At 48.6% G+C, this 13,495-nt stretch overlaps 1 protein-coding gene across 2 annotated transcripts in view; it reads right to left on the bottom strand.

Annotated features, from left to right (window-relative positions):
- cenpp (centromere protein P) overlaps nt 1-13,495 on the bottom strand; it is a 392,661-nt gene that overhangs the window by 347,364 nt on the left and 31,802 nt on the right. For both annotated transcript variants that reach the window (XM_068051890.1, XM_068051891.1), the window contains exon 5: nt 11,278-11,366. In XM_068051890.1, the coding sequence (XP_067907991.1) occupies nt 11,278-11,366 (89 nt within the window). The remainder of the gene's footprint in view (nt 1-11,277; nt 11,367-13,495) is intronic.

The following is a 13,495-nucleotide window of genomic DNA, read 5'->3' as shown; positions in this document are numbered from 1 at the left end:
AGCGGGGGGGGGAGGAGAGAGGGGGGGGGGGAGGAGAGAGGGGGGGGAGGAGAGAGGGGGGGGAGGAGAGAGGGGGGGGGAGGAGAGAGGGGGGGGAGGAGAGAGGGGGGGGGAGGAGGAGAGGGGGGGGGAGGAGGAGAGGGGGGGGGAGGAGGAGAGGGGGGGGGAGGAGGAGAGGGGGGGGGGAGGAGGAGAGGGGGGGGGAGGAGGAGAGGGGGGGGGAGGAGGAGAGGGGGGGGGAGGAGGAGAGGGGGGGGGAGGAGGAGAGGGGGGGGGAGGAGGAGCGGGGGGGGAGGAGGAGAGGGGGGGGGAGGAGGAGAGGGGGGGGAGGAGGAGAGGGGGGGGGGGAGGAGAGGGGGGGGGAGGAGGAGAGGGGGGGGGAGGAGGAGAGGGGGGGGAGGAGAGAGGGGGGGGGAGGAGGAGAGGGGGGGGGAGGAGGAGAGGGGGGGGGAGGAGGATAGGGGGGGGGAGGAGGATAGGGGGGGGAGGAGGAGAGGGGGGGGAGGAGGAGAGGGGGGGGGAGGAGGAGAGGGGGGGGGGAGGAGGAGAGGGGGGGGGGAGGAGGAGAGGGGGGGGGAGGAGGAGAGGGGGGGGGAGGAGGAGAGGGGGGGGGAGGAGGAGAGGGGGGGGGAGGAGGAGAGGGGGGGGAGGAGGAGAGGGGGGGGGAGGAGGAGAGGGGGGGGAGAGGAGATGGGGGGGGGAGAGGAGAGAGGGGGGGGGAGGAGAGAGCGGGGGGGGAGGAGAGAGCGGGGGGGGAGGAGAGAGCGGGGGGGGGAGGAGAGAGCGGGGGGGGAGGAGAGAGCGGGGGGGGAGGAGAGAGCGGGGGGGGAGGAGAGAGCGGGGGGGGAGGAGAGAGCGGGGGGGGAGGAGAGAGCGGGGGGGGGAGGAGAGAGCGGGGGGGGGAGGAGAGAGCGGGGGGGGGAGGAGAGAGCGGGGGGGGAGGAGAGAGCGGGGGGGGAGGAGAGAGCGGGGGGGAGGAGAGAGCGGGGGGGGAGGAGAGAGCGGGGGGGGAGGAGAGAGCGGGGGGGGAGGAGAGAGCGGGGGGGGGGAGGAGAGAGCGGGGGGGGGGAGGAGAGAGCGGGGGGGGGGAGGAGAGAGCGGGGGGGGGGAGGAGAGAGCGGGGGGGGGGAGGAGAGAGCGGGGGGGGGGAGGAGAGAGCGGGGGGGGGGAGGAGAGAGCGGGGGGGGGGAGGAGAGAGGGGGGGGGGGAGGAGAGAGGGGGGGGAGGAGAGAGGGGGGGGGGAGGAGAGGGGGGGGGAGGAGAGGGGGGGGGAGGAGAGGGGGGGGGGGAGGAGAGGGGGGGGGAGGAGAGAGGGGGGGGAGAGAGGGGGGGGGAGGAGAGAGGGGGGGAGGAGAGTGGGGGGGGGAGGAGAGAGGGGGGGGAGGAGAGAGGGGGGGGAGGAGAGAAGGGGGGGGAGGAGAGAAGGGGGGGGAGGAGAGAAGGGGGGGGAGGAGAGAAGGGGGGGGAGGAGAGAAGGGGGGGGAGGAGAGAAGGGGGGGGAGGAGAGAAGGGGGGGAGGAGAGAAGGGGGGGGAGGAGAGAAGGGGGGGGAGGAGAGAAGGGGGGGGAGGAGAGAAGGGGGGGGGAGGAGAGAAGGGGGGGGAGGAGAGAAGGGGGGGGGAGGAGAGAAGGGGGGGGAGGAGAGAAGGGGGGGGAGGAGAGAAGGGGGGGGGAGGAGAGAAGGGGGGGGGAGGAGAGAAGGGGGGGGGAGGAGAGAAGGGGGGGGGAGGAGAGAAGGGGGGGGGAGGAGAGAAGGGGGGGGGAGGAGAGAAGGGGGGGGAGGAGAGAAGGGGGGGGGAGGAGAGAAGGGGGGGGGAGGAGAGAAGGGGGAGGGAGGAGAGAAGGGGGGGGAGGAGAGAAGGGGGGGGGAGGAGAGAAGGGGGGGGGAGGAGAGAAGGGGGGGGAGGAGAGAGGGGGGGGAGGAGAGAGGGGGGGGAGGAGAGAGGGGGGGGGAGGAGAGAGGGGGGGGGAGGAGAGAGGGGGGGGAGGAGAGAGGGGGGGGGAGGAGAGAGGGGGGGGGAGGAGAGAGGGGGGGGAGGAGAGAGGGGGGGGAGGAGAGAGGGGGGGGGAGGAGAGAGGGGGGGGGAGGAGAGAGGGGGGGGGAGGAGAGGGGGGGGAGGAGAGAGGGGGGGGGGAGGAGTGAGGGGGGAGGAGTGAGGGGGGGAGGAGTGAGGGGGGGAGGAGAGAGGGGGGGAGGAGAGAGGGGGGGGAGGAGAGAGGGGGGGGAGGAGAGAGGGGGGGGAGGAGAGAGGGGGGGGAGGAGAGAGGGGGGGGAGGAGAGAGGGGGGGAGGAGAGAGGGGGGGAGGAGAGAGGGGGGGGAGGAGAGAGGGGGGGGAGGAGAGAGGGGGGGGAAGAGAGAGGGGGGAAGAGAGAGGGGGGAAGAGAGAGGGGGGGAAGAGAGAGGGGGGGAAGAGAGAGGGGGGGGAGGAGAGAGGGGGGAGGAGAGAGGGGGGGGAGGAGAGAGGGGGGGGAAGAGAGAGGGGGGGAAGAGAGAGGGGGGGAAGAGAGAGGGGGGGAAGAGAGAGGGGGGGAAGAGAGAGGGGGGGAAGAGAGAGGGGGGGAAGAGAGAGGGGGGGAAGAGAGAGGGGGGGAGGAGAGAGGGGGGGAGGAGAGAGGGGGGGGGAAGAGAGGGGGGGGGGAAGAGAGGGGGGGGGAAGAGAGGGGGGGGGAAAGAGAGAGGGGGGGAAGAGAGAGGGGGGGAAGAGAGAGGGGGGGGGAGGAGAGAGAGAGAGGAAGAGAGATCCCCTATATTCTGCACCGAAGTCTCAGCAGCCTGTCCCTTTGCAGCAAAAGGCTGCTAATTTTCACTGATTGGGATGCTGTCACATGATTGTCCAGGTTCTCATTTGCAATTTAATTAGATTCAAGTCCAAGTATTCTTACTCTCTCTTGGGGTCTCATTGTTTCAATGTTTCCCCCATGGCGGTACATCTCCACTAATGAATGCTTCAAGATAGCTTTGAATGTCCCGCTAATGAGGGTGATATTGGATAATCTGTTATCCAAACCATTGTCCTGGGTGGGATCCTCGTTAGACATGTGTTTCCAATTCGATGTACTGGAATATAAGGTATTTCAATGCAAATTATGGTGGCCATCTTCGCTGCCAGCTTTTTAAAAGTTAAATGTAGGATCCCAGCTCTCCCTTTTTAAAAGTTTAATGTAGGCTTCCAACCAATGAATTAAAAATTCTCATTTGGCATAGCATATTTTCTTTACAGTTCACTAAATCGGTCCCTTGGCTGAGGAGGTTGTCCTATGATGAGAGGTTGAGTAAATTGGGGCTATATTCTCTGGACTTTAGAAGAATGAGAGGCGATCTCATTGAAACATACAAGATTCTGAAGGGGCTGGATAGGGTAGACAGATTGCTTCCGCTGGTCAAGGAATCTAAAACATGGGGGCACAGTGTCAGGACAAGGGGCTGATCATTTAGGACTGAGATGAGAAGTTATTTACCTTAAAGGGTTGTGAATCTTTGGAATTTTCTACCCCAAAGGGTTGTGGATGCTCCATCGCTGCATACATTTAAGGCTGATATGGACAGATTTTTGGACCCTCGGAGAATCAAGGGATATGGCGAGCGGGCAGGAAAGTGGAACTGAAGCCTAAGATCAGCCATGATTATACTGAGTGGCAGAGCAGGCTCGATGGGTCATATGGTATATTCCTGCTCCTATTTCTTGTACTCTTGACACCGGGGAACTCTAGTAAAACAGAAGTCAATGGGATTCAGGGGGAAAACTCCACAGTGGCTGGGGTCATATCTACCACAAAGGAAGATAGTTACGGCTGTTATTCATGCATCTCAGCCTAAGGACATCACTGCAGTAATTCCTCAGGGTAATGTTCATCAATAACCCACTCTCCATCATAACAAGTTGCATTTAGATAGTACCTTTAATGTAGTAAAATGTCCCAAGGTGCTTCACAAGAGTGCTATCATAGAACATTTGACACCAAGTCACACAGAGATATTAGGACCGGTAACCAAAAGCTTAATCAAAGAGGTAGGTTTTATGGAGCATCTTAAAAGAGGAGAGAGAGGTAGAGAGATCGAGATTAGAGAGGCAATTCCAGAGCAGAGGCTCTGGACAGCTGAAGGCATAGCCACCAATGATGCAGCAATTAAAACAGTGGATATCCAAGAGGCCAGAATTGTCATGCAGAGATCTTGGTGGGTTGTAGGGCTGGAGGAGCTTACAGATGATAATAAGGAGGGGCGAGGAGATTTGAAAAAAAGGATGCAAATTTGAAAATTAAGATATTGCTGAACTTGGAGTTAATGTGGGCTAACAAGCACAGGAGTGATAGGTGAACAGGACTTGGTACAAGATACAGGCAGCAGAATTTTAGATGAGCTCAAGTTTATATAAAGTGGAAGATGGCAAACCTGCCTGGAAAGCATTGAAATAGTCAAGTCTAGAGGTAACAAAGGCAGGGTGAGGTTTTCAGGCAGCAGATGAACTGAGGTAGGGGTGGAACTGGGCGATGCTATGGTGAGATAATTGGCCAAGCAACTTGCACACAGGCCTCTCAACTCTGTCTTGCTGCTGAAGAAACTAAACGAAAAATAAACCTATCCAATAGAACAGAAACCACAAATTGGAGTGAAATTGGTCCTGGGCAGTAATGTAAAATGGGCAATAAAACAACCTGTCTTACACTCCAGCTAATTTTCTTTTCTGTTCACTTCAATCAGACAGGGTGTAAACTGGGTTCCTAATTCACTATTTCCCATTTTGCACTAGCACCCAACACCAATTTTGCCCCTAATTCAATGGACACAGCAGAACTAGTGGAAAAAATTCCCATGTGAAACATATTACATGAATATGAAAACCATAAATATTTGAATGAAGTATTCTGTTTTTAAAAGAATATATACTCTTAGGAGAATAAAAAAACATGCCCAAATACACTGACACCTAAATCTTGGCTAAGATTTATTACCCAACTGAACGTAATTTTCCTTCACAGATTTTTGCCAACATAAAGTCCGTATTCAGCATAATATTTTCCAGATGTGCCTAAATGTTGCCATGTTACATAACATTTTGGCACAGTATAAATGCAAAGAAACTTCTTTCAGACACAACACTAAGCTGTATACAACACTTTGCACGTTCTAATGAGGTGTCTACGTGGAGCACCTCTGACTGCAAAAATGATTCAAGAAAAAAGTTTTAAAGGTAATAAAAAGGTTTTACTCAATATACACTGCCCTTGCATAAAGCAAACCACTAAAAAGTCTCAAATCAGGACAGATTTTAACCACATAATTCAGTCACCCCTACACAGAAACAGATTTTTTTCCAGGACAAAACTGTAGTCATTAGCTGCAGCCATAATTAAAATACAGATGTTTGAGAATTTTTATTGGTTCTGGACTTTGCTTTAAGCAAATCTGCATGTATTTGGAATGCATATTGGCCATACATTATTTTATAGTTATATTTAGTGAAAGCATGAATGTTTTCACCTTCAATAACAACTTGCATTTAGATAACAAGTTTAATGAAGAAAATTTCTCCAAGCTGCTTTACAGAAGTGTAATTAAACAAAAATGGATGGCAAGACAAAGATACTTGAAGAGGTCAAAGGAGTGGGCTTTAAGGAGGGCCTTGAGGGAGTGGAGAGGCAGAGGGGTAGAGGGAGGGAATTCCAGAGTCTTGGGCCACTATCACTCCTGCGTACAACCTATAAACTCCTGGAACATTCCATCCTCCAGAGAATCAGCCCACTTGTTGAGTCAGTGATCCCAAAGAACAAATGGGATTCCAGCCTAATTGCAGCTGCTGTGGCCAAGTTCTGGCGCTTACAAAGCAGAGGCTGGATTGCAGAAAAAATCCCAAGACCAGCAGACCAGTTATAGGCCTATGAAACAGTCTGCTCTACAGAACTGACACAGTAGCCCTCAAGGATCGCCTTTTGCCTCAAAATACTATACCTGCTATGGATAATGCTGAGCACTAGGTGGCCTTGTGTCCATTTTGGCAACAAAGTCAGCTCGCCACAACTCATCAACAATGGATTGCCACAAGGCTCAATACTCGCACTGATGCTCTTCAAAGTCTCCATAAGCGACATGTCGTCAACTAATACAAAAGCAAAATACTGCAGATGCTGGAAATCTGAAATAAAAACAGAAAATGCTGGAACAACTGAGCAGGTCTGGCAGCAGCTGTGGAGAGCAAAATGGCATCCTCCGCCACCTCCAGCGTGATGCCAGCACCAAACACATAATGCCACCCCCACCCCACCTTCCCCTTTCAGCATGCCAAAGAGAGCATTTCCTCTGCTACACCTGGTCCAATCTTCCATCACCTCCAACACCCCGCACCCTTCCCTATGGCACCTTTCCATGCAAGCGCAGGAAATGCAACACCTGCCTTTTTACCTTCTCTCTCCCCAATGTCCAAGGACCCAAACACTCCTTCCACGTGAAACAGAGATTTGCACGTACTTCTTTCAATTTAGTATACTGTATTCACTGCTCACAATGTGGTCTGCTCGAGACTGGAGAGAACAAATGCAGAATAGATGACTGCTTTGCGGAACACCTCCAGTCAGTCCGCAAGCATGACATTACAGCCTTCTGGACTCAATACCGAGTTGAACAATTTCAGACCATAATCTCTGCCCCCATTTTGATTCCTTCTATTTGCATATTTCAACCTTAATCTCATTTTTCTCTTGTTTTTGCTCTCGGACAATAGCTGTTCATTATTCTGTCATTGACACCTTCTCTGGACACACCTTTTGTTTCGTTACTTGTCCCATTACTACTCCTTTTGACTCTGCCCCACCAACTCTTCTGTCATTTAATGTCTCTCATCTTTCGCCCTATCACAGACCTTCCCTTTCGTTCTTTTTCCACCCTCCCCCAATTATATTTCTAACTTTTCCCAGTTCTCAAAGGCCATTGAATTGAAACATTAACTCTGTTTCGCTCTCCACAGATGCTGCCAGATATGCTGAGTATTTCCAGCATTTTCTGCTTTATGTCATCAACTAAGTTGCACAAATTTGCCTAAATGGATGGCCTTACCCTGGCAACGCATGCAGACACCTTCAACGACACCGAAACCACCTTGAACAGGGACCTAAATATCAGGGAGTAATATTTCTGGAAATTAAAGCTCAAGCCAAACCCCCACAAAACAATAGTCACTCAATTCCATCTTGATAACACTAAGTACAACATGAAAGTGATCTTCTGCAGCAATACTGTGCATCATGAACCCACTCCAACCTATCTCAGAGTGAAGCTGGACCACACACTAATCTTCCACAACAACCTGAAGAAAATGGCTGCCAAGAGAAAGACAAGTTTAACCTGTTCCAGAAACTGGCAAGGACAAGCATCAGCACTTCAGACATCAGCCCGTGTAGTCTGTGGTTCAGTAGTGCGCACCAGTGTGGAGCAGAAATAGCCACATTTAACTTGACGTCCAACTGAACACTGCAGTGCGATATATCAATGGAACCCTCAAGTCAATCCCAACACCCTGGCTACCCATGTTTTTTCAATTTGTTCTTGGGATATGAGCATCACTGGAAAAGCCAGCATTTATTGCCCATCCCTATTTGTCCTCAAGAAGGTGGTGGTGAGCCACCTTCTTGAACCACTGCCCATGTGCTGTAGATACACCCATAGTGCTTTTAGGGAGGGAGTTCCAGGATTCTGACCCAGCAACAGTGAAGGAATAACGATATTGTTCTAAGGCAAGATGGCGTGTGACTTGGAGGAGAACTTGTAAGTGGTGGTGTTCCCATGTGTCTTCTACCCTTCTAAGTGATAGAGGAGGTCGCGGGTTTGGAAGGTGCTGTCGAAGGAGCCTTGGCCAGTTGCTGCAGTGCATCTTCTAGATGATGCACACTGCTGCCACTGTGCACCGGTAGTGGAGGGAGTGAATGCTGAAGGTGGTGGATGGGGTGCCGATCAAGCAGGCTGCTTTATCTTAGATGGTGTCGAGCCCCTTCAGTGTTGTTGAAGCTGCACTCATCCAGACAAGTGGAGAGTATTCCATTACATTCCTGACTCGTGCCTTGTAGATAGTGGACAGGCTTTGGGGAGTCAGATGAGTTGAGTTACTTGCCACAGAATTCCCAGCCTCTGACCTGCTCTTGTAGTCACAGTATATATACGCTGGTCCAGTTAAGTTTCTGATCAATGGCAACCCCCAGGATGTCGATGGTGGGGGATTCATCGATGGTAATGCTGTTAAATGTCAAGGGAAAATGTTAGATTCTCTCTTGGAGATGATCATTGCCTGGCACTCATGTGGCATGAATGTCACTTGCCACTTATTAGCCCAAGCCTGAATGTTATCCAGGTCTTGCTGCACGTGGGCACAGAATGCTTCAGTATCAAGACTTGCAAATGGTACTGAACACTACAATCATCGGGGAATATCCCCGCTTCTGACCTTATGTTGGAGGGAAGGTCATTGATGAAGCAGTTGAAGATGGCTGAGCCTAGGACACTTCCCTTAGGAACTCCTGCAGCGATGTCCTGGAGGTAAGATAATTGGCCTCAAACAACCACAGCCATTTACCTTCGTGCTAAGCATCACTCCAACCAGTGTAGTTTTCCCCCCAATTTGCATTGACTTCATATTTGCAAATTTCTCCTCTATACCTTCACCGCGTTCCTGCAACCCTCAGGGAAGTCCAGCAAGTTGAGGGAAACGAGCATCTCCCCATCCACCAGGACTTGAACAATGTCCCTCATCACCACTTGAAGTCCCACAGACCTTTTTGGACACGTGCACTTAACCTTCAATAATCTCTAATGAAGCTTGGAAAGACAAATAGAGTCCACAAGCAGTCACAAACACCTCGTGAAAGACCCGATGCAGAGGGTCCCTGGCTTGGACCTTCCATGAAACTCATGGGCAACCAGAAACCACATCCCAAAAACGATGGAAAATGTGGATACTTGATGTATGAATAAAAAATTTAAATCCCTCCAGTGTGCGACTGTGCTCATCCAGAACAGGCCAAACGGATAGCTACTCAATGTCCAATTCACAGATATGAAGGAGCATTACAGCGACTTAATCTGTTACTCCTGACTTAATTACCTGGCTTAACCACCTGAAAGGAAAATTATAGTTGTTGCGCTACATCAGACATAAGAAAGATGACTCAAGGTACCGCTGCCAATAGTAGGCCGAAGTATGGGGTGGCGGGGGGCGGGGGGGATGCACAAAAGACCAATATCAGAAGTAGTGTATGTTTGGGGAGGGTTCAGGAGATTAGTGAAAAATGCTACCTAAGGAATTCTATCCATTTCAAAACTTTGAAACAAGATTTTAAAATTTTCCTCCACTGTACAAATCTAAGGGAAAAAAAATCTGAAAAGCACAGAAATTAGTTATTAGATCTAATTACTCGATCAATAAACAGATAAAGTATTAAAATCAAAAAGTTATCTTTTCAAAAATGATTACCAAGTCATTTCCTAATCAACTGAGGGCTGGGCTCTAAGTGACTCAGTGGTACTGAAGAATTCCACAGTTTGCCTACTTTTCCCTTTGAACTGCTGATGGATCTCCTGTTCATATTCTAACCGTTTTAGCTTCAGATTTCAAGCATGCGTTTGCTATACAGGGCAATTTTGGAGGCTTGGGAGTAATGGGAGAGAGCATCGGGTATGTTGCCAGGATCTGTGGTGGGGGGGGGGGAATTCAGAAAAATGGTGCAATATTGAGAATGCTGCTAGGGTTTCTCTGAACTGTAGAAAACCCACAAATCTGATAGCACTGGAGGCTCAATACTGGGGAAAATGTTGAGGTCTTGCAGCATTAAGGAGTGCATAGGCAATCTCCAGAGATGTGAAAGCACAAAGAGAAGGTTCCCTGGGTCTCCAAGCACTAAGGCTGGAGTTCCAGGGTATGAGCGCTTTGAGATGTTCCAGCGGCTTAACAGCTTATAACAACATTGTGGAAATACCAGGACCTTGGAGCACACACATATGGGGTATCTAAACTGAAAGAGGTTTCAGGTATGCATTTTTCAGGATGCTTGGGTTTCAGCAATATGGTAGTACTGTGAGCGGCCTGGATTTTGGGACATTGGAGAAGGAGCAAACAGTGAGGAAAACACATCTGAGATCTGGGAACACTGGAGACAGAAAGTGTGGTCACTGAATCTGAGAACATTGGGAGGGGGAAGCTCCCAAAAGGAATGTCCTGGCATCTAGGAGCACAGGGGAACAGGTGCCAGAATCAGAGACTACTGGCACGGTGGTCCACGAGGGGGTTCCTAGACTCTGGCAGCACTGGGAGGAAGTGTAGTATCAAAAGAGTAGTGCATAAATTGGAGGAAGTCATGCTCAAACTCTATAGCTGTTGGGTTAGATGACAGTTTGACTACTATCTCTAGTTCTGTTAATGAGACATAAAGGAGACATTCAAGCCCTTGCGATATTTCCAAGAAAGGACACCAAGATTTCTCCCTAGCATAAGAGGACTGAATTATGATTTGAATCAAAATACTGGAGAAACCTGGATCCTTGGGTCATGAGAGGATGGGATGGAAAAGTGGCCTTCAAAAAGTATATAAAATAACTAGTACAGATAAAATAATACTTCAAATTAAACAACGACTTTAGAACAGAGCACAGGTTCAAACCAGTAAAAGGCAAACTGAGGACTCATGTCAGGGAGCTCTTCAAAGCTGGATCAATATGTGGAATAGACATCTGCATAATGGGTGTAAAAGCCCGGGAATAATTTAAGAAAAAGTTGCATGCAATGATCAGGGGACTGCAGTGTGTTTATGAATTGATGACCCAAGATAGCTCAACTGACTTTCTCACCTGTATCATTCTGAAGTAAAAGATAAGCAAAAAATAAAAAAAATCTATTACACCCTCTGATATTTATAGAAGCAACACATATTTTGTGACCTTATCGCATGAGATTTGATTTTAGGAACAGGAGTAGGTCATTCAGCCCATTTAGTCTGTCCACCATTCAATCAGATCATGGGTTTTCTTGTCCTGATACCGAAAGTCTACCATTACTCAGTGAATTATATGTTCAACATATGTAATTGTTAAGGGCCAAACAAGGAGCTATTGGTATACTACATTGCATCTGAAAGCAAGATATTTTGTTGTAATTGCTATTTGATACATGTTTATATAATGAAATGGATAATGACTTCTTCAAAGAGGAGGAGGAATTGATGAAGACAGAAGCAAATACATAGAGTTAATATAAATCTATTTACATCATTAATAAAAGAAATTTGTTGAGACCTTACCTAGATATGAATTGGCTCAAATCACAACACTCACTTGATTCTAAAATAATGTTCAGTTCCGTAACAGTAGCAGTGACATTTTCTTTAGTCTGAAAAGGAAGACATTTTCTTTGTCAGTTTCTCCTTTTTCACAAGAATAAATTACGAATTGACTGAGGTATAGCTGAGTATAACTCCAATATTGGTTTCAGTCACCATTACACAGAATCCCTACTCCAGCATAATTTGGAAAATACCACATTTCTTCTGAAGTTATTTATATTTATTAGAAGGAAACTGCAAAATATTTTGCCAGTTCCATGCATACTGGGTTACATGTTAAAAAAACTTCTGAAATGCAATATTTTAGAACTATCTGAAATACAATATTCGTCTTTCCAACCCAATGAAACCAAAATAATCTACACAGTTACGTAGAAGAGGAAAATCAACTGAATTTTGGCTTACTGCAACTGCCTGAAATATGACTTTCATTAAAAAGTAAATGAAACCTACAATAAAAATTATGACAAGCACAAGAGGCAGCAGAAGAGAGCTGTTAAACATTAAGGAGAAAGGAAATTATAAATCCAAGGGCATGCAAACCTGCACTCTCTTGTGCCTCCTACCAGCCACTTCAACAGTAATATTCAGTGTCATAGAATAATGCATTATACAGCACAGAAGGAGGCCATGCAGTCCACTGTGCCTGTGCCCTGACTTTGATAGAACCATCCAATTAATCTCACTACCTTCTGCTCTTCCTCAATATTCCTGTAAATATTTTTCCTTCACGTATTTATCCAATTCTCTTTTCAATGTTACTATTGAATTTACTTCCACAACCCTTTCAGATAATGCATACATTCCAGATCACAACTTGCTGCATAAAAAACGTCTCCCCAGGTTGCTATGGTTCTTTCGCCAATCCCTTTAAAGACGTCTTCTGGTTACCAGCCCTTCTCCTACTGGAAATAGTTACTCCTTATTTAATCTATCAAAATTGTTCATGATTTTGAACACCTCTGTGAAAGCTCCTCTTAGCCTTATCTGCTCCAAGAACAACAATCCCAGCTTCTCTAGTCTTTCCAAATAACTGATGTCTCTCACCCGTTCCATTCCAGTAAATCTCTTTTGCAACCTTCCCAAGGCTTTCCTAAAGTGTGGTGCCCAGAACTGAACATAATACTCCAGCTAAGTCCTAACCAGTGTTCTATAAAGATTTAGCATAGCTTCCTTGCTTTTGTACTCTATTAATAAAGCCAAGGATCCCTTTTATTTTAACAGCCTTCTCAACTTGTCCCGCCATTTTCAAATATTTGTGTACATACACCCAAAGATCTCTCCATTCCTGAACCCCACCCCCCCCAACGCTTTAAAATTGTACCATTTAGTTTACATTGGCTATCCTTATTCTTCCAAACAAAGTATATCACTTCACATTTCTCTGCATTCAATTAAATTAAATTCTCATGCCACGTGTCTTCCCACTTCACCGGTTTGTCCACGTCCTCCTAAAGTCTTTTACTATCCTTCTCATTGCTTACTACATTTCTGAGTTTCATATCATTTGCAAACTTTGAATTTCTGCGCCATACACCCAAGTCCAGATCATTAATGTATATTAAAGCATGTGCTGGCTATTTGGTTAAGAAATCCAAAACTAGTGAGAGAAGTTACTGGATGGAGAAAAGACCAAAGACACATCTATTTTGCCTTCTACCATTCTGGTTCCAAATGTAAATTAACAGCCAGCTGCATCTCACAACCATCTCTCTCTTCCCCTCCACTGTCTATGATTCTTTTTTAATCCATTTGTGGAATGTGATGTTTCTGGGAAGTCCAGCATTTATTTCCCAATCCTAATTGCCCTAGAGAAGGTGGTTGTGAGCCACCTTCTTAAACCTCTGCAGTCTGTGTGGTATAATTACACCCACAGTGCTGTTACGTAGGGAGTTCTAACATTTTGACCCAGTGACGATGACGGAACAGCAATATATTTCCAAGTCAAGATGGCATGTAACTTGGAGGGAAAACTGCAGCTGGTGATGTTCCCATGCACCTTGTCCTTCTCTGTGGTACAGGTTGTGGGCTTCGAAGGTGCTGCTGAAGAAACCTTGGAGAGTTGCTTCAGCGCATCTTGTAGATGGTATATACTGCAGCCACAGTGTGCCAGTGCTGGAAGGAATGACTGCTTAAGATGATGGGATACCAATCAAATGGGCTGCTTTGCCCTGGA

This window comes from Heterodontus francisci, chromosome 19 (assembly GCF_036365525.1).
Source record: "Heterodontus francisci isolate sHetFra1 chromosome 19, sHetFra1.hap1, whole genome shotgun sequence".
Classification (NCBI taxonomy): Eukaryota; Metazoa; Chordata; class Chondrichthyes; order Heterodontiformes; family Heterodontidae; genus Heterodontus; species Heterodontus francisci.
This window is presented reverse-complemented; position numbering and strand designations above follow the sequence as displayed.